At 37.8% G+C, this 20,922-nt stretch overlaps 2 protein-coding genes across 4 annotated transcripts; both read left to right on the top strand.

Moving 5' to 3' along the window:
- Positions 1 to 321: 321 nt before the first annotated feature.
- On the top strand, positions 322 to 16,183 carry LOC146687544 (uncharacterized). 3 transcript variants are annotated; one of them, XM_085439342.1, is made up of 26 exons: positions 322 to 436; positions 1,917 to 1,998; positions 2,307 to 2,436; positions 2,672 to 2,839; positions 2,932 to 3,069; positions 4,126 to 4,277; positions 4,641 to 4,744; positions 5,146 to 5,338; positions 6,034 to 6,162; positions 6,634 to 6,777; positions 6,891 to 7,026; positions 7,471 to 7,621; positions 8,949 to 9,085; positions 9,722 to 9,833; positions 10,403 to 10,466; positions 10,553 to 10,756; positions 11,091 to 11,236; positions 11,327 to 11,445; positions 12,025 to 12,146; positions 12,239 to 12,336; positions 12,894 to 13,030; positions 14,489 to 14,613; positions 14,756 to 14,901; positions 15,121 to 15,223; positions 15,345 to 15,457; positions 15,605 to 16,183. In XM_085439342.1, exons 3-26 carry the CDS (start codon positions 2,307 to 2,309, stop codon positions 15,717 to 15,719), a joined length of 3,186 nt encoding a protein of 1,061 aa, XP_085295468.1. In that variant the 5' UTR covers positions 322 to 436; positions 1,917 to 1,998; the 3' UTR covers positions 15,720 to 16,183. The 3 variants fall into 3 exon arrangements, with proteins under 3 accessions (XP_085295468.1, XP_085295467.1, XP_085295469.1); XM_085439341.1 differs by having other exon boundaries at positions 323 to 436; positions 15,321 to 15,457; XM_085439343.1 differs by lacking the exon at positions 2,307 to 2,436 and having other exon boundaries at positions 324 to 436; positions 15,321 to 15,457.
- Positions 16,184 to 16,895: 712 nt separating this feature from the next.
- On the top strand, positions 16,896 to 19,717 carry LOC146687543 (protein THEM6-like). Its single transcript, XM_085439351.1, has 3 exons — positions 16,896 to 17,072; positions 18,326 to 18,833; positions 18,917 to 19,717. The coding sequence occupies exons 2-3, from the start codon at positions 18,330 to 18,332 to the stop codon at positions 19,022 to 19,024; spliced, it is 612 nt and encodes a 203-aa protein (XP_085295477.1). The 5' UTR covers positions 16,896 to 17,072; positions 18,326 to 18,329; the 3' UTR covers positions 19,025 to 19,717.
- The last annotated feature ends 1,205 nt before the right edge of the window (positions 19,718 to 20,922 follow it).

The following is a 20,922-nucleotide window of genomic DNA, read 5'->3' as shown; positions in this document are numbered from 1 at the left end:
CAACATATAAATATCATCTGTGCAAAGATGTATGCTTCTAAAGTGAAACAGAGAAAAATGACAGCACTTTTAATAAATAAGGCGTTGTGCAGTTTGCACAATTTTGGGACATTTTGGACACCATATATGAGATGAATTTGTTAGCTATTAAATTGCAAAAAAATATTTAATTTCATTAATTAACATGCTGAAAATGGTTGTTGTTTTTGCTCTTTTTTTAAATTTATTATTATTATTTTTTATATTTTTGAAGAATTAACCACACGTTCACATGCAGGGGGTTTCCACCAATCAGAAGTTGCAAGACCAAAACCCCACGTGGCCCTATTATAACTGGGCCTAAAATGGCCGAAGATTGAAGTGGCTCGTGTTAGCTCCGCCACAAGCTACAGCAGCTGTCGGCTACTGGTGAAAAACAGCTGAGGAAACCTGTCCGGTAAGGGAATTTCTCTTAGGGTATATGGGAAGCTTGCGTTTTTGTGGTCTTCTTTTGCGGCTGGTTCAGTGAATTTTGGTCAGCGGGGTGAAACTTGATGTTTTGGAATCGGTGAGAGCTCAGCTAGCTAACCAGGCTTTGTTTTCCTTTTTATATGAAGTCGGGAGAGTTCATGACACGGTTGTGTGTTTAGCGGACTTTTACTTTTACGCGAAATTACGTAACTGCTAGTTTAGTCATCGCTTGTTTTCGCTGTGTTTGTTGGTTTTAGAAATGGTTTGCGTGAGCATTTAGCTGGGGTTCTAAGGTTTCTGTGGCTCCCACACATTTAGATTACTTACATAAAAGACTTAGTCTTTGAGGGTTGCATACTAGGGGCGCTGGTGCTCAAGAGGCCATCTGAAAAGCATCTGGTCACCAGTGACTTTGTTTATTAGTACGACAGTGATCCCAAACACAGACCGTGCAGTAAAAACGTCACGATATGAACAATTGGACACTATCAGTCATGGATTGGCCTCCCCACAGTCCAGACTTCAACATTATTGATTCAGCATGAGATCAGAATAATAAGTAGCCAAGATCCAAAGAAAAACTTTGAATGTCCTTCAAGAAGCCTGGTGAACTATTCCTGAAGACTACTTAAAGAAATGAGAAGAAAGCTTGTCTAAGAGAGGTCGGGCTGTGTTAAACAATAAAGGTGGTCATCCCAAATCTGGAATTTCAATCTCTTTAGAGATGGACACTCTCTGTATTTCCATCTTTGCATGTGTCAATAAATTGTTGCACCTATTTCTTATTTTCCTGCAAAAATATCAAATAGAAAAAATGACGAGTTACTCAAGACATTTGTACAGAATAGGTTTGAAGGGAAACGATGTATTTGCAGTAGAAGTCAATGCACTCAATAAATAATGAAATGCATAAAAGGGTTGCCCCTGCAGACTAATCCTGTTTTAGACTGACATTTTCCACATATATAAATACCAATATAAAGTCAATAAGAATGGCATTTGGAAATATATGAAAAAACGAAGGAATAAGGAAATGTGAACATAAAGAAATAGCCTAAGGAAGAAACTGGAACATTAGACAATCATTTATAACTGTTATTTATGCACTTGCATTTGACATGCTCTGTCAAATGCAGTTTCAAAATTGTAGATTACCTCTCCTTCATAAAATATATTCAAATTTTCAGTGTTATCAACCAGATAGGAAGGACCTTTGCAGGGCAAATGCTGAGAACAGTCATCTTGAACTTCTTAAAAAGAAAGGTCTTATCAACAATCCCACCAAACCTGGGGTCCTCAATGTTTGTTTGTTTTTTATTCAGCATACAGGAAATTTTGAAACTCCTATTCCCCCCCCCCCCCTTCTGAAATCCACGCTCTGTATAGGTCAATAAACTGTCAAATACAATAACTATTTCTCCACTGCTCACTAGAGACATCCCACCTCCTTGGTTTCGTTTCCTTAGGTTTCAGTTTCACAAAGACCCCTCCTCCAACTACAACTAGGACTGCACAGCTGTTCTTCGTGGTCTTTGGAGTTGGGTCAAGGTAAGATTTCCATCTCTTTTTTTTAACTTCAAGAATTCCTTAAGACCACTCTGCAATGCACTTCAGCATATTTCTCTGAAATAGTTATAAGATAATGTTGTAGTTAGTTTCAGTTGCAAAAGAAAGTCCCGCGCATTCACTTAGTCATACATTCACTTAGTCATACATTCACTTAGTCATACATTCATTGTATGCAGCTGGAAATCATGACTCAGACATCTGGCCTCTCCTGTCAAAGGGCATATGTTTATAGACTTTTTTTTTTTAATGAAGACAGATATTATTATAATCTACTGGTCTTTGTGTAGATGGGTGCAATCTTCAACCTACTTGAGCAGCACAGACTGGAGTCGTACTTCAACCAGTTTGTTCAGATGGGTGTTAAAGATGAAAGAGATTTCCTGGATAGTGTGACGGAAGACGATTTAAACAGCATTGGTAAGAGTGCTCAAAAGCAAAGCTAGGATTTTCAGTTTAGCTTTTTCATTACTCAGAAAACTAAAAAAAACAAACAACCGTGTTAACAAAAATAAAGCACCACATTTATGTAAAAGCAGATGAATAGAATCAACCTTTTGGGATTTACTTACCTGGATGATTCAGCATGCATCAAGACATGAACCTTTGAGTAAACTTAAACGGTAAAGCTGAATTTATTTTGTCTCTTTTCCAGGTTTAAGTCATGTGGAAAAGAATCGTTTTGCAATCATGAAAGACTTCATTCAAAGACTCCAAGCTCCAGAATGCCAAGTCTTAACTGTTAGACCTGTGCAAAAGTCAGTGAGGTCGTTCAGTCTTCAGTACACATACCCCAAATGTCCTAAACCAAAGGTTATTTCAGGTAACAGGATCACATCTTTTAGAAGCTATCATCCCTTTGGCATGATTACATAAGGACATAGAGGTGACATATTTAATATTTGAATGCTACAGATATGGATCTGGCACAAAACACAATTGAAGACATAATGTTGAGGATCTGTCATCTTGAAAATGTTGGAAACACCAAAGGGGTTTGTCTCTACACAGCAGATGGGATGCCCTTGACAGACGATCCCTTCTTCAACACATGTGAGTCAACAGTGGAGCAGTATATGATTCTGTTAGGTTTGTTTAGGTTTAGGTCCCTTTATTTATTTCTTTTTTTTTTTTTTAAAGTCAATTTTCACCATGTACCAAAACATGTTTGTTACATTTACATGATTGTTATGAGTCCAGACTTTCATCTGAGGCTCAAGGGACTGAAGAAAAGTACTGCAGAAACTTTTAAGGAATTGTAGCCACTTTTATACTCACTTATTTTCAGGTGCTTAAAGGTGTGTTTGTCCAAAAATAACAAACTATATTTAGGATGAATCAAGTTAGTCTCAAGTCTGCCTTTTAAGTAATCTTGCTAGGCCATCAGAAATTAGCAAATTATCTGCGTTTCCTTGTGATCCAAACAGATGAATACTTGAAGTTAGCAAGAAAAGCTGGCTTTAGGTGAAGGGATATATTGGTATAAAAGTGAAAAGTACCATAAATTGTTTTGTAAGAAGAAAAGTTAGAAACAACTACTGTTTTACAGAGTGATGATCATAATTTATTTTAAAGAGAACTACTGACTGTGTCTGATTTCATAGCCAAGTGCTGTATACTTAAACAGGTAATAGGCAAGCTTTTTGCTTTAACTATTTAATTATGTAAATTAGAATTACAGGGTGGCATTAGAGTTCTGACACCATTGCAGTTTGAATTTGTTGCCTGCAAATTTTGTTTTCACTCTGTAGTTCTGTCTGTTACTAGGTAAGAAAAGTTAAATGTATTAAATTAAATGTATTATTGAAACAGAATTAGTAGGAAACAAATCTTGTGTATTATCAAAATACAAACAGCTTTCAGGGACAAACTTTTAATTGCATGAAATATTGGGAGAGTTCATTTACAGTCTTGGATGAATAGTTTTAAGACTGGTGGTGAGCACCAGGAGTTTCTAAAATGATCATGATCATATGAGATGATTTCACTTTAATACATATAGATGGGAATAACACTTTTATTTATTTATTTGTTTTTTAAATAACCTGTAATTATTTGTGTTAACTGTGGATCTGGCACAGTTATTCATTTTATTGTCTTCTTCTCCAGGGTCTTTGAAAGACAGACATATTGAAAATGGAGCTGTAATTTATGCCATATTTACGCCAAAAGAAAACTTGACACATGCTCCACAAATGCCAAGACAAGAGTCTGGGAAGCCCTCTGGAACAGATGTCATTCAATGCCACATCATGCTCAAGGTGCGTTTTAACAACCGTATGCTGCTCAATTGAGGATGCTGGGAACTGCTAGCAAATGAAACTGGCCAGTCAAATTTCATATTATATGTTTGTGAGGAATAAAATAGCCAGTAATGATTTCTGAACTCTTTTTGTTCAAACAAAGTGGTTCCAAGTAGCATCTGAGCTTCTCCATTTTAAAAATAATAAAAATATATACCTTTACTTGATAAACAGTCATTGTGTTGAAGAGAGAAGAATGAAATACAAGTGAATCAATTATTTTATTAATGTACAGTTTATTGTTGTAACTTTCAGCCCCCATTTTTAACATGTATGTAAAGTCATAATGTAACTTAAACATCTTTTTCTTTACATGTTAAGGGAAACTTTGAGATTATGGTGAATTTGGAAACTGACACAATCGCAACTCTAAAAGTGATCCTGTCAAATGCAAGTGGAATACCAGCACATGTCCTCCATCCCAGGTAAACTGCCTCACAAAAAAGTGTTGTTGTTTTTTTACCCATCAGATGTAAAAGGCTGAAAAGTGTTGTCATCACCTCGCTGGGCGGGCAACGGAGACAACCTGGTTTGTGAATAGAATAATTTGAGAATGAAGCGATGTAGGATATTGAAAGTCATACCATAGGTAGATCTACTAAAAGACCTCAAGGTCAGAGGTCAAGTTTTCTCTCAATTGGAACAAGCAAGTCACCTAGGATTTCCTAGAAAACTAGAGAACTAAGAGTAGCATTAGTAGACACCAGTATTTTTCTAACTTGTTTCCCACCCCCACATTCATACGCTTAAAGTCTTAGCATTGATGAGTGCTTCTGTTTTCTGGTGTCCCTGTTTTTTTTGTTTGTTTGTTTTTTGGTTTTTTTAGAGGTATTCATTCTGGTGCTGTGACACTCCAAACGTGTGGAATCTCTGAAGGGTCAATTGTTGCCTTCACTCTGTCCTCTTTTACTGAAGAGACTCCCCTTGATGAAACTTTCTACATCAATGATGTCGTGCCTTCAGTGCAACAAAGCCAAAAAGGAATCAGTGTGTTCCTGTCTTCTCTTTATGCTGTTGCGGTAAGCTGTTTTATATTTAACACACTGTCCTATATTTGTCCCATGGTCTTGCTATCCTATGAACATGAACTTTATTTATTCATGCCTAGCCTGTCTTCAAGCCTAGTTATAGTCTCATGAAAAACATGCAGCTACACCCAAGACAACATAATAGATAAATGCACACATAAATTCACATGAAGTCTTTACATTCAGAGTCCAGCCATTGGTGAACCTCAAAAATTCCTCCACAAATAGTGATTAGGTTGCTGCAGGACAGCAATTTAACTTCAAAATCGCATATAGGCTCTTCAGCATTGCTTTTATGGAGGAATATAATATCAATGCAAAAGTTGTTATTATTATCACTTTTCTCATCCTGTATGTGACAGTTAAAATAAATAACATTCATATAAGAAATAAAATAGTCTTGTGTAAACTGTATATGGTGTTAAATAGGCCTATACTACTGTACTTCGGTCATAAGGGTGGTACTTTAATTTTATGAGGTGGTGCTCACTATGAAAAGTTTGAGATCCACTGTCCTAAAGGATCCAATATTAACCCTGGAGGAAAAAAAACAATGTGGGTTCTTTACTGTGCACTTTGATGACCTATGTTCACAAACAAAACTCAAATTTATTTAGCCCATTGTGTTTAATTTTTCTGAGTGGCATTAACCCTGTTTTCAAATATTTCTGTGTATTTACTTGTAGAAAGATCATTCTAAAATAATCCAGAACAAACTGATCGCATACATACGAAAATTGACGGGATGTAACCCCCTCGCCCAAAGTTTGCATCAGTTACTCTGCAGGAATGAAAGGATGACCAGGAACCAGAAGGTAAAAAGTGTGAGGTGGTGTAAGACTTGTTACAGTTTTAGAATTCGGTCTTTCTCTAATATCTTCTTCATAAATAGAGGACAGCTGACATGCTGCTGCAGTTTTAAGTCTTTGCACCACTGGCCTCACCATCTTCCAAGAAATCTGGCATCAGACTTTTATGTGACTTTTTGCATGTTTTGTCCACTGATTTTAACACAGCAGCTTTTTGCACGCCACCTTATTTGATTTGTTTATTTAAAATGATATCGTCATGATGGTAACTTGTGATTGAAACCATCTGAGGTGTCACAGTATTCATGAATGTAGAGATATGACATGCCTGTTTCCATGTATGTGTGTTAAAGCTATCTTCTGATTTTACTCATGCAGGAAGCACGTAAAAGGCTCATCGTTTGTACAGTATATAACTGTGATTTACTTGCTGCTTATTTTGCATGAAAATGTTGTGTACTGACTGATTTCTTGCAGATTGCAGTTGTTGAGGGCTTATACATGCTCTTCAGGGAGTTATTGCCCCAGCAAGCAACACAGCAAGGGAAGAAAGTCATAGAGGACCAGGATGTCTTTGAGAATTCATTGTACTGCTGGGCACATCTCCTTTCAAAAATTAAGGTATAACTGAGTTTAATTTTGAACAGAAGCTGGTCTTTAGTTTTGGTGTTAGTATTATGTATAGATATTATCTCTGTAGTTTAAATGTATCGTGCTTGGCTCTGTTTTGACAGAAACAAGCATCAAAGCATGAAGTCTATGCTCCCATCTCTCTCGTGTCCAAAGATGATGACCATTTCTGCGAACCTGTCAGAGTACCTGGAGTACCAGATGTCTTTGAAAGGGCGTACGTCCTTCAGAAAATCAAAGGTACAAATAGCACTGAAAGGGTTTAAACTATAAAGTTGAAAGGTTTTAATGTGGCTTAATGAATGCAGTTGTTTTAATTGTTTAGATTATATTTGCTGTAATGCTAGTTTACTAATTACTTTGGAAATTAAAAAAATAAATAAATACCGGTAACCAGATTTGACAGTATAAAGCATCGATAATCAGAGAGTCTTTAAAGGTAGATCCTCCTTCAGTCAGGTGCAGTGATAGTTATGTAGTATTATTATTATTATTATTATTATTATTATTATTATTATTATTATTATTATTATTATTATTAAAATTTAAATTATTTGAAAATGAAATCTTGTGCACAAGCATTCCTGCATAACCAGATGCAAAAATTATATTTTGTTAAAATTTTTACTAAATTGCATTATGGTGGTGAATTATGCGTTTCTGGCTTCTTTTTATTTTGTTTAGATGGAGAGAAAATTCCAAATTGCACCGAAGAGCCTTTGCGAGAATTCTCACTACAGAGAGCCACTGACATTGAGAAAATCCTGCTCAGCATTCCTCGATTTGTCCGAGCGTATCCTCTCTGGAGTCACCACCACAAGACATCTGGTCAGAAGTATGTGTGACTGAGTTATTTCTTTCAACACAACTTAAGCAGATTTTCTTTATTTTCTGTTAGTGTAGATGATACACTTATGCACAGCTGGACAGTGAAAGATTATATATTTCATTTGGTTTAAAGTATATGCTTGGTCTGCTGGTGGTTTTAAATGGATGTAAATTCAGTAACATTCAATTTATTATGAATTCTTGATTATTCATTCATGATTTCTTAGTAATACAGTATTGTACAGAAGTCTTAAACCACCACTTATTTCTTCATATTTTGCATCCAAGGAGCCAGACTTTCTTCTAATTTTATTTAAGTGGACTAAAGCAGCAGTTCTCCAGGATTCCTAAAGGTCTTTCAGACATTTTCTTTGGACATTTTCACTCTTTTTCAGTTCAGTCCTTGTACATCACACTTTTCAGAAGAATGGTATTTTTTGTTAAGCCATTTAGCACTGACCTATGCATTTTTGAAGCATAAAAATGACACCTAACCCAGTGGATAATTCAGCTTTGTGCCTACACATAACACATTCTAGCAAAAAACAAATACAATTTCACTTTTTTTTTTTTAAATTTGTATCTTTAGGTAATTTATTGCTAGCAGCTTGTCATAAAAGCATTTCATTTGTTCTCATTTTTGTAGTGAAATGTATAAAATATTCCAAAGATAACCCAGTTTGACAGACATAAAATAGTGTTTTTGCACAAAAAAGGCAACTGCCAAAGACACAATAACTGAACTCTTGGTGTGTCTCAACATGGTATGCAGTGTGTTCTTAAAGAATTTGAGGAAATTGAACAAATGGAGGACAAAAAAAAAGAAATTAAAGGCTTAAAAAATGTCTTCAGCACATGTCATGTCCTTAAGAAGTATTTAAAAAAAAAAAACAGGAAAGACCTGACACAGGACCTTAGTTGGCACTTGAGTTGATCCATAAACTGTTCACTGAATCCTCATCAGAAGTGGTCTCAGTGGAAGGTTGGCTGTCAAGAAGCTGTTCTTAATGAAGGGAAACAAAGAAAAAAGTCTGAGGTATGCCAAATGACTCAAGAACTGAACTGAAAATCAGTGGCAACAGCTCTTATAGATGAACAGTGTCTAGTCTACACTGTCCAATGCTTAAATATAATATGCAAACAGTTGAGGTTAAAACATGGTGTTGAGTTAGTTGCCTTCGTTATTAATAATTATTATTATTTATTAATTACACATGGTGTCTAGGATTGTCTCAAAGCCAGTGTAAACAGGCTGAATAATGACTTGTTTTAAATCAGAGTTGTTGTTGTTGTTTTTGTTTGTTTGTTTTTGACTAATTCATTGAATGAAACAGCTTTCAGGTGAATATTCAGTGGACTTTTGGCAGCATGGTGGAACGTTTGAAGTCTTTCCCTCGCCTTAATGTGACCCCACCTCTACATCTGAAGGATCTGGGACATTATCAGAGCTGCCTTGTTCTACTCAGTGAAGGTATTTCACACTATTCCAGGCTAAATATTCACATCTTTCAGTGAATCATCACGCTTATACCTTGCAAACACTTGTATCATACAGCAGATGCCACTGACTTGTCAGGTTTTAGGCCACAGATGTGTTCATTTTGCAGCAGTCTAAGTCTAAATTGAGGGGTATGTTCCACCTTTGCTTAGATTGTCTCTACTGTTGCTCCTCTTACACTAGTAATGTTAGTCACTTTAAGTGGAAAAGGAATTTCCACCAGTTTTCTTACTTTGCCTTTCACCTCTGATATCAAGTTTTGTTTATCATGTGTGTTGAGAGGCATTATACCTAACTTAATGGGGCGACCATGGTTTCAAGGGTTGGGAAGCTCATCTTGTAACAGTTTGATCCCCTGCTCTGTCTGTCTTGGTCGTTGTGTCCTTGGGCAAGACACTTCACATGATATGGCATGATATGGCAGGCTCGCTGCCCAGGGCAGCTGCGGCTACAACTGTAGCTTGCCTCCACCAGTGCGTGAATGTGAGAGTGAATGAATAGTGGAATTGAGACCCTCAAGTGCTTTGAGGGTCTCGAAAAGCGCTATATAAATAAATACAAGCCATTATTATCATTAATGTTTGCTTTATTTTCACATTTCTCTGTCAGATAATCTGGGCATTTATTTGCATAAAAGCAAAGGAGCAGCTGATATGATCGACGTGCGCGATTGTCTGGATGGAAAAGTAAAAACGATGGATTTAAACTTGCTAGCAGCCAAGTGAGTACCTAAACCAAAACAAAATGGAGTGAACTAACGAAGGGCAGACTCATTCTGGCACATTCTGGAGTCTTCTATGACAAACTGAGAGGTTCTTCTTTACTTGTCTCTTTTCACACGGTTGTGTACACTATTTTGCATTTAATTATCAGTCATTATTAATTTCTGGCTCTTCCAGCGTGTCTTTTATTCTGTCTTCCTCCCCTCCCCCAGCCAGTCACAGCGGATTACTGCCCCTCCCTGAACCTGGTTTCTGCTGGAGGTTTCTTCCTGTTTCTTTCCTTCCCACTGTCACCAAGTGCTTGCTCATAGTGGCTTGTCTGATCCTTTTTTCTTTATCTCACAAGCTAAAACACCTTAAACACCTACTGTTGTTGTGATTTGGTGTTATATAATAAAATTTAATTGAATTGAATTGTGCATCTTGATCTGCATTAAAGGCACAATCTACCCACCCGATAACAGGAAATTCACAGAGTATGTGATGCTTGTCTCGTGTTAACTGTGTAAAGCTAAAAAGATGGTGTTTTGTCTTTTTTTTTTTTTTTTTTTTTTTTTTTTAAATACAGCACTGGTGACCACAGAGACGACCAGTCATTTGTTACAACCAGGACTCCAGAAGAGGCAATACTGGTGAGATCTGGGAAAATTTTAAGTTCTAAAGGAATCAAAGCAAAACATTTGCTAAATATTTCCTCTTCCTGACTTTATTACTTTAGGTACTGATCGATACAAGCTCCTCGATGGAAGAGGAGTGCTACGAAAATGCAGAAATAAAGAAAATCCATGCTGTCAAAGAGCTCTTTGACAACTTTGCCACGAGGAGCATGGCGTATGATTTCCATCACGTCATTGGTCTCGTAAAGTTTGACTCCATGGTGAAAATGCTCCACACATTCACAGAAAATCTGGAGAAGTTCAAGGTGATTGCAAAACATTGTGAGGATGGAAGGCTTTCCTCTGGAAGCTTGTTACCTCCGCTCAAGAAGAATTTTATTGCCCTCTATATGTAAAAATTGTGAGGTGGTATTATGTGTGAGGAAATTTTGACATACTCAGAATAACTGAGTTTTGAGATACCTGATCAGTAACTCGAAGTTTTGAAAGAATAAAGCTAAAAAAGCTTTTTTTTTTTCTTTTTTTTTTTTACTTTGGTCAGCCTGGCAACTTTATTTCCCTCATTTTCAACTTGCTCAGTGGCGCTAATATAATTTTTTTTTCCCCTTGTCGCCTTTTTGGGGTTCTTTTGTTTTTTAGGTCCACACACGTAACCTTGAGGCGAGCGGATGTACTCTGCTGTATGACGCGCTACGACGTGGAGCTTCAGAGCTGGAAAAGGTCAAGGCGAGCTTCCCAGATTGTAGACTCCGCGTCCTGTGCCTCACAGATGGCAATGATTCTGGGTAAGTTCCCCTTTCTGCCTAAGTTGCCTTTGATCACCCATCAATTATGTTTTTCTGGGGCAGCAGCTGACTGTTTTCATCTTGCCATAGGTCCTTTATGGACCCAGCTGCTGTAACAGCCAAGCTGCTGAAATCAAACGTCACTGTGGATTCAATCCTTCTTGGAAATGTGGAAAACACAATGCTCCATGGAATCAGCAATGCAACAGGTACTACTATATGTATAAAATAATGCACAATTCTCTGCCCTTAAAAGTAAAAAAAAAATAAATCATCCTTTCTTTAAATAAAGCTGCAATCTGGATGCATTCTTTAACAAGTGTACCATCTGCAGGCTTGGATGTTGTGAACTGTTTGCTATCTGCGTAATAGCTGGACACAAAATGACCATCAACAACAAGTTGTGTCAGTTGCACATAGAAGTACTCTCTGTGTGACTTTAGAAAAACAGTGAAATTGTTAATGGGAACCTGCAGCTGTTTAGGACTGGAATCACAGAAAGCAAACCTGTAAATGGGCACACACAGAATCAACTTTTGGCCCATTTTATTGGACCTTTGATATTTCATCCCAACTGCTTTCAGGGGTTTTTTTTCTTTCTAACTAGTTAACTGAACATGAGACATTAACTTAATCTCTGCAGTATTTCTGAAATTTGTCATTATTGTCTGTAATTACATGTATCTGTATTAACAGTGTAGTCCTAAACCCTGGCTTATGTAAACATAATAAAGTTGAAAAAAATATTTGATGCCAAAAAGGGCCAAACAGTGACTTGTGTTTTACAGGTGGCTGCTGTTTCAAACCACAGACAGTCAAAGATGGTCTGAAACTCTTTGAGATCGAGACAGTTCTGTCTCTGGAACAGAGGAAGCCCAAGAAAAAACTTGACCCTTCTTCCATCACTGAGGTCTGTTTAGTCTGCTTCAAAAGGAAATCTGATCACTCTTTAACTTCATACATGGCCGTCATATGTTTATTATATTTTTTCATGTTTTATAGGGAATACTTACAAAGATGTTTGTTACCCTGGGCTATGATGCATATCCAGAGACATCCTTGCCAAGCCAGATAAACAGCAAAGTGACGGTGACAGAAAGGTGAGTGGCAGAAACACCCATCCTGTAGAAGCTAAGAACACACCTGATCAAAGAAAATGAGCTTCTTGAGCTGTTAATGAAACAATTTACTCTGTCTGCATGTTTTATCTGTCAATATAGTTTTGTTCAGCTGTCCAAAATATGAAGAGATTCCACTTAGTCATACCTTAAGAGAAAAAGTAGTCTGTTTCCACTTGTAGGATGTCCATAAATGTCAATTTTCATGCAACTACTTTTTTTTTTTTTTTTTTTTTTTAGTGTAGTTGTAGATTACTGCAAAATCTTATTTTACAAGGTTCTGACACCCAATAGATGCTCTGGCCAACAGGACAGGTACAGCATCAGGCGCCATCGACGCTGGGTTTTTATTTTTAAAAAATGTGTATAGGCTTCCTGACAAAAAGCATGTCATTGAGTCTAAAATATTTTGTTGATTAAGACTTGATCAGGATGCCTCCTTAGTCTTGTCCCATATGAATAGTGATAATTTTGACTTTTTTGTGGTCCTTTTTTATTACATGCATTCCTTATGAAACATTATATAACATTCAAAACAGTGCTCTGAAGAATAAGATTCGGGAGGCAAAGGATGGTCGTTTCATGGAGAAGGACAAACGTATCGTGGAGGAGCTCAAGTGCCTGCATTGTGACCCTCATCCTTTCTTTAGAGTCTATCCATCAGAGTCAGACTTAAGTAAGTGATGTGGTTTCTCCTCATCTGTGTTTGTATTGCTCTGTGTATTTTATTTGATCTCGGCTATCTGATAGACTCATATCAGTGTTTTCATGATGCAGCTGATAAATTCTTGCTTTGTGGTAGATCTTTATTCTGTATTCATTGTAGTGATGTGTCGGTCGCGAACGAAACGGCACTTAGATTTTTTTTTTTTCTTCCTTTCTCTCACCCTCTCTCTCGCACTTTTTCCGCTTCACTCCGCATGCGAGCCTTGTGCTTTACGTTGGGCAGAGGGGGGAGGGCGGTAGTTACACTCAGTAGCACAGGAACAGAGCCAGAGGGAGAGAGAGAGAAAGAGAGCCAGGGACAAATACGTCACATTAGAAAGGTATAGTGATCATGCACAACTATTTTCAGTTGCAGATGATAAAGGATTTAGAAAGTTTATTCATGCAGGTCCATATGACAGAGGATATGCATGTTCTTTTTGTTTTCATATTTTAATTTATATTTAATTGTGTTGTGGTTTGCAGTGTTTTGCGTTGTTTCACTTTAAATTTGTAAAAGGAAACAGCTGAAAATTTAAATATTTAAAAGTTGAAATGTGAATAGTTGATTTTTGTATTATATGATTTATTTATTACATTTTATGTGGAGTGAATAAATAAAAGTATATTTATGGTGGCCCCTAGAGACAAAGCACATACAAACTCAGAAGCACATAAAAACTCAAAACACGTACAAAAGACAACAGAAGTGCTCCAGGATGCTGGGCGCAGTGTTGAGCTTTTGTTACCTAGTGGCTACACAAGCCAGCAAGTACCAAGGATCGTATTTGGTGTGTGGTAGTAAGAGGTAAATGAACTTTTTTTTTTTTTTTTTTTTTTTAAATCATTTGAATATATATGAGTGCTTGTGTATAAATACACATGCTTTCAATTGTGTATTTTAAGTGATCTAGTAGCTCTGTTAAGGAAGTTCAGTTAACGCTAGAAATGTGTTTTGGAGTTTGTACGTGCTTTGTCTCTAGAAGCCACCGCATATATTTATATATAGACATATATAAATAAATCCACTTTTTTTTTTTTTTTTACATTAGTGATTCCTTTTGTGCATAATTTTATATTATTGTTAATAATAAATTAATTAAAGCAACAAAACAACCTGAAGAGCCGGTTCGGAGCCGAAAGAGCCGGCTCTTTTTAGTGAGCCGAACCGAAAGAGCCGGTTCTCTAAAAAGAGCCGGAAATCCCATCACTAATTCATTGGGAGATTTGAATGCTAATCAAATAATGAAATGGGGGGGGGGGGAAGATGAATGCAGCATGTTGATTACTTATTAGGGATTTGTGTTTGCAGTCATTGTACTGTTGGAAGCTGCATAGCAACACTTTCTTGGACCTGTAGTGTTAAAACTTGATTAAAATGATGAAATCCTTGAAAAGCAACAATGTTTGATTGTTTTCTGATTTTCAGCGTTCTGGAGGATTCTCATGCAAGGACCTCCTGACACACCATATGAGAAAGGAGTGTTTGAGCTGTACTGCCAGTTTGGTCCTGAATACCCAGTGAAGCCTCCGCTCGTTCGCTTTGTCACACGTGTATCCTGACAAAATACAAACAAAAGCTGTTTTGACATCTACAGTGTTCATATTAAAATGGTTTCCAGTTGTTAGGGTAATATAAAAGTGGTTATTGCATATGTGTTTCTCATAGCGAGCATTTATCTTAACACAGCGGCAGGTATACCACTGCAATGTCAACAGTGTTGGCCGCATCTGCCACAACATATTTGATCGCAGCTACAACGCCCACATCACCATGAGGGACATATTTGATGCTGTGTATGGACTCCTCATCATCCCTGAGCCTGATGACCCACTGGACAGGTGAGACATGCACAACTTTATTACTATATGCACTCAACAGCCACTTTATTAGTTACACATTGCTAGGACCAAATTTGATCCCTTTTTGCATTTAGAACTGTTTCAGTATGATCAGCTAGTTATATTTGCACCTACAAGATGTTTGAGTATTTGATACAAGTTACAAGTCAGACCCCAGATATGAATACTTACATTTGCATATTAACCTTTTTTTGGAAGCATTTTAGCTGAGGAATTCCTGACGAGCCGCGAGACGTACGAACGAGAAGCCAGAAAGCACACAGGAGAACATGCTGGAAAGTCAATGGATAGCATGGAGGAGGTGAGTGAGTGAACAAAGTATTTATGGGATTTTTCTGTTTTATGTAAAAGATTTTTTTTTGTGATCACATTACTTTGACTTATTTTCCTTTCTAAAGAAACTGGTTGATCCTGTGCCACAGTTTCTACCACAACATCTGATTTGTCCTTTAACCAAGAAGATGTTTGTTGATCCTGTGAAAACAGTATATGGCACCGTGTATGAACGGAAAGCCATTGAGGAACACCTCAAACAGTGAGTTCAGGGGTTAAAAGTCCTCACAAAGTTCCAAAAGTTGTCTCACAGTCTGTTTTATTAGCAATGTTAACTTGCTTTTGGCATTTCACTAAATGATCAGGCAGATTATGTTCTAGGGTTGTGAATCTCCTCTCTCTCTTCCAGACACCGGTATGATCCGATGGCTGGCCCAGGAAACGAGCTTGATGCGAGTGACATGATGGCGGACAGGGACATGAAGAAAATGGTGATGGATCATCGAGCTCGCCAAATTCAGTGAATGTGGGAGGGAACAGACTGGCTGAAGATTAGCTAGACTTCTATAGGGGTTTCTTTTTTTCTTTTTCTCTCAGCTTGTTGGTGCTGTGGCGTTTCTATCACAGAACTTCTGAACAAGTTACCAAGTTAGTGAAGTCTCAGGTCAGTTTTAATATCCATTTTTGAAAATTTGTTTGTAAAGGACTCTGAGCACTTAATACAGTTTTTATTCACTGTTCATTGCATACTTTTATAGAACAACTTCTACAAGAGACAAACCAGCCTTCCTGTATGGGAAAGTCAAATATTGTAGGAATTTCAGCTGCATAGCTGCTGACATAAACACGTTCAGTTCAGAGTTGATTGTGTTGTTTATTATTTGACCAAATTGCTTGATTATCTTCTGTTTTTGGAGTGATTAATAAGAGTTCATTGCAATTATTTTGGTTGCGATTATATAATAAAGTATAAAAATGAGTGATGGCAGATTTTCTGGTATTTCTAGCTCATTCTTTTATTCTTACTCATGTTCCAAATTCAGACTAGATTCTTAGAGTGTACACAGAGCACTATATAGAAGGTATGAAGGAGTTGCACTGTATCTTTGTGGATTTAAAGAAAGCATGAGAGGAACGATCTCCATGAGGAAGTCAGGGGTATTCTTGGGTTGAGGTCATTACTCTCTGCAGGCCAATCAAGTTCTACCACACCAAACTTGGTCAACCATGTCTTGGAACAGGAAGGGGAAAATCCCCAAGTTGTGAACTTGAAAGTCTCCAAGCTCCAAAATATCTCGGTATGCAGAAGCATGAGGAGTTACTTTCACTGGAACAATCGGCCTGAGTTTTAAAAATATTAAAATTAAAAGAAACTTTCAATGGTCTCTGACATAAAAGCTGCATTTTTAAAAATTTATTTTAAAGATTTGTTAAATTGGCAATAAAATAAAGGTTTTAAAAAGCTTCGTATGAAGTTTCTTCTACCACCATGTTTGCTGTTGCGGACTTCTGTCAAGTGTAATAGGTTAATAAATAACCAATCACCGCCGCCATTTCCTCTTACGTCACGTCTAAGTGAATCACTAAGGCCTTCAAATTAAATGTCAACGAGGTTGGAAAAACATTGAGCACTTAACATCATTGTACAGTTATAGGTCATTTTAAAACATTATGTCATTACAAATTAAGCTGTTTGGTTTTAAGCCTGCTTACGTCCTTTCGGGTTGAATTTCTAACGCAATATTGTAAACATGCTTTTATTTTGAAGGCCATCACCGGAAGAGTATTATCCGCGTTTATCGCTTTTTGCTTTACTTGTGCTCAGCGCTCTGAGTGGTGTCGACTCGACAGTCTGAACAGGACGAAGCGGACAGCAGGTGAGCACTTTACCTATTGTAAAGCGTAAACACGTTGACGGTTATTCGTCTTTTCCCACTTTCTTTAACTTGTTTTTACTAAAAATGCAGTTAATGCCCGCACAAACCGGTGTTTTTACTTAGCCCACCCTGAACGTTGGTCGTAACCGTAGTTTAATCTAAATGAAATAAAAGTTAGTGGATGCAGTAATGAAACATCACACAAACCTTAGCTTTGGTAGTCATATAGGTAGCACTGAGAATCAAGGATAACTCAATTACGTTAAAATCTAAATAAAAGTATGTCTTTTCATTTTCTGAGCTGCATGTGCATTTAAGACGTGCGGCTTTTGCAGAGGCAGCCTGTCTTTCCTGCAGCACCGGTTTATCCTAACGATTTGTTAAATCAGTGCACAAGTGTTACGAAAGTAGAAACTCATTTTGAAAATGGAGTACATCACAGTGGATCTGTAGAGATTCCCCATTTGCCCTTCACAATAATGGAAGAAGTGCCTCCAGAAAGGTATGGACACATAAACACTGGATTAAACTGATTAAATCACAACAGCATGCTGCAGGGAGAAGAGGCAAAATATTCACTTGTGTTTCATGAAATAAAAAACAAGTGAGAAATAATAGTCTTCATTTTAGGAATTTGTAAATAAGTGTGAAACATGTAAGCGTTTACTCTAAGCATAAGTCACTGTGGGTCGGGCTACTGATGCTGTCTTATATGTGCTAAAAGGGGAAAACGAGGATCCACCTCAAGTAATCAGCTGCAGTACATGCCCAGCTAATAAATTCATGCATATTGCAGTTTCTCTGATTTCTGCATGGTCTGACCTTTAGGTGAATTTGCTGGCAGATCCAGCCTGAGAAAAACTGTGTTGTTTTTTTTTAACACACACCTGAATGCTCCAAACCAGCAAAAATCCCCTGGTTTTACAGGGGTGCTCTCACTTACTGATTAAGCACATTTGATTAGCAGTACCTGGCTGCTACTTACACTTTTCATTACTATGGAAGTCTGATCATAGTAGCACCCTGCTGGACCAGCTGGGTGTTAAACGGTGAACACACACTGAGCCCGTGTTTGACCCTAAATATTTTATTTATTTTCATTTCTGTTTTTGAACTAAAATGTCTGTCCGTTGAACAGGGGAAACACTGTCTGTCTTCGGTTATGCTCATTATTTGTTAGGCTGACTTGTCTTTTTATACATCTCACTTAATGACCATATTAATACTAATAAATATTAATATCTTTTCCCTAGAGAGATGTGGTGGGTGCTGTGGGTGCTCGCCATCTTGTTGGCTCTCTTCTGCATTGTGGATGTGTGGTACTTCCTGCGGGCCGCAGCGGTCATCCTGCGGGCCTGGTTTCAGCCTCCAGTCTGGGACATCACAGCGGAGCAGGTCCTAACAGGCCGGGTCACTCCCCATGACATCGACATGTGCCACATGAACAATGCTCGGTACCTCCGGGAATGTGACTTTGCTCGCTTCTCTCTCTACATGCGTAACGGTGTGTTTAAGGCTGTGCGGGCCCTCAAGGCTTCAATGGTGGTGGGGGCCACAACCATTCGTTATCGCAGGGCTCTGTGTATCGGAGAGGGTTATGAGCTGCGCAGTCGCATCGTCACTTGGGATGACAAAGCCTTTTTCCTTGAGCAGAGATTCGTGTCGACAAAAGATGGCTTGGTGTGTGCCGTGATGTACTGCAAGCAGAGTGTCATACGCGGCAGCCCGGACAAGATTCTGCAGCACCTGTGCAAAAGAAAGGTAAGGGAGGAAACCACACAGATGCATGAGTTACACACGCTGTCCCGCTGAATAACATTGAGCTTGTGTTTTGCACGCTGCAGGTGGAGTGCCCTGAGTTTCCAGAGGATCTTCAGCACTGGGTCAACTTCATCTCTGCCAGCAGCCAGGCCCTCAGGGCTGAGAGCGGCCTGGAGGAGAAGAACAAATAAAACCTTTCATGGGCAGATATTAAAAGTGGCGTCTTGTGAGTCAGCCTGTTTACAAGCCCAGGAGGAAAGTCTTCTCCTATTCAGAATCTCTTCACTTAAACACACTTGTGCCTGCACTTTGTACAACAAGCTTTATTTAAATTCCAACATTTGCAGATATGAAACACTTGATAACAGCACACTACATTATTCTGAGAGGTTGACAGTTATGGTAAAAATAATAAAATATTAGAAAATATAAGTAATACAGTTTTATAAGGTGTGTTATGATGTGGTGTGACAGCAATAAAAGAATTCAGGAAATTGGTTTGAAGTTTTTACTATAACCAAATGGGAAGAGATTAAACTACTTTATATGAGAGTGTGTGTGTTGCAGTGTGAACAGGTGTAGCAGGGAATGACATCATGCTTGAGTGATGGGATGATCACACAGTTTACATGTTTGCATGACCAGAACCGCCAGGACACATCAGCCTTTGTAACATCCACAGATTTCATGTAAAACTTAAAGTAAGCTGAAAATTCAGTCAGAACGACTGTGTCATGAATGCTGCCTGGACACTGAGTCATAAAGCATGTCACAAACACTTCTCATGCACACGGCTGACTGGCGGTTACAAGTGAGAACAGATTCAATACCAGGTTTTCTTGATGTAAAAAAATAAGACCACAATAAATCAATCCAAAACTCTTCTCACTTTTCATGTCACCTGTAACCTGTACAATTCATCCGTCAGTTCACCCCCACTTCAGGGGGGCTGGAGCCTATCTATCTACCATAGGGCAAGAGGTGCGGTACACCCTGGACAGGTCGCCAGTCTGTCGCAGAGTTAACGCCAAGAGTCAGACAACCTTTTAAACCTATGAGCCATTTAGAATCACCAGTTAACCACCACAACTGCATGTCTTTGGACTGTGGGAGGAAATCTGAGTACTCGGAGACAACCCATGGAGAAAACCTAATACTTTGTTGAAGCAAATTTTGAGTTAATACCATTGAATGTCACAAAAAACCTGGCATTTTAACAGGGCTGTGTACACTTTTTATGTCCACTGTAAACTAGAATTGGTTCAGAGGTTTGTAACAGTGGGAAAAAAGTACCCGGAAAAGAATACACTATCTACACTATTCATAAAAGTAGATAAAGTCAATTCAGTACATTGTTACTCTGTAACTAAGGTGCCACGTGTAGACTTAAGTATCATTATTGGCCATAAGCCTTACGTATTTTACACTTTTACAGCCTATCCCTTTTTGTCCTGTCTCTCCCCTCTCTCCAACTGGTAACAGCAGATGGCTGCCCCTCACTGAGCCTGGTTCTGTTGGTGGTCTTTCCTTCCCACTGTCACCAAGTGCTTGCTCATAGGAAGTCATCTGATTGTTAGGTTTTCTCTGAATTATTGTAGGATTTTTACCTTACAATAAAAAGTGTCCCAACAAAGAAGCAAAGCTACAAACTATGAGTGAAGAAAAATATTCACTGCAATAAAAATAATTTCAAAACATAGTAATTGAGATGTTGTTGTCTACTGACAAAACAAACTAAACTAAAAGAAATATTTCTAGGAAATATTCTTAGCTTTAGTCTTGCCTTTTGAGGATTTGATACATACATTTGTTGAGACTTGGAATGGCCTTATGAGTCAAATTCCTCCACAAAGTGCTGTGTTGTAATTACTATTCGGAATCTCTGAAATCTACCTGACAAATACCCTCCATATTATATTAATAAGATGCAAATTCAACTGAAAGGAGAAAGCTGTCTAGGAGCGGAAACTAATTAGAACATTAAAAAAACAAAAAAAACTAACTCTCGTACCATAAAATATAATAAAAATATTAAGTAGTTTTATTATTATTAATATATTTTTATTTATTGGCAGTGCTATGTTTAAAA

The sequence above is a fragment of the Copadichromis virginalis genome, linkage group LG18 (assembly GCF_057382275.1).
Source record: "Copadichromis virginalis isolate Kocher_CV1m ecotype Utaka linkage group LG18, C_Virginalis_male_GT1.1, whole genome shotgun sequence".
Taxonomy (NCBI): Eukaryota; Metazoa; Chordata; class Actinopteri; order Cichliformes; family Cichlidae; genus Copadichromis; species Copadichromis virginalis.
This window is presented reverse-complemented; position numbering and strand designations above follow the sequence as displayed.

What these genes read in the sequence shown, in the direction of transcription:
- LOC146687544 (XM_085439341.1), top strand. Translation starts at nt 2,307, where the DNA reads ATGGGTGCAATCTTCAACCTACTTGAGCAGCACAGACTGGAGTCGTAC. An exon ending in TAAACCAAAGGTTATTTCAG is followed by an intron (nt 2,840 to 2,931) that starts GTAACAGGATCA and finishes TGAATGCTACAG; the next exon opens with ATATGGATCTGGCACAAAAC. An exon ending in ACCCTTCTTCCATCACTGAG is followed by an intron (nt 12,147 to 12,238) that starts GTCTGTTTAGTC and finishes CATGTTTTATAG; the next exon opens with GGAATACTTACAAAGATGTT.
- LOC146687543 (XM_085439351.1), top strand. Translation starts at nt 18,330, where the DNA reads ATGTGGTGGGTGCTGTGGGTGCTCGCCATCTTGTTGGCTCTCTTCTGC. An exon ending in AGCACCTGTGCAAAAGAAAG is followed by an intron (nt 18,834 to 18,916) that starts GTAAGGGAGGAA and finishes TGCACGCTGCAG; the next exon opens with GTGGAGTGCCCTGAGTTTCC.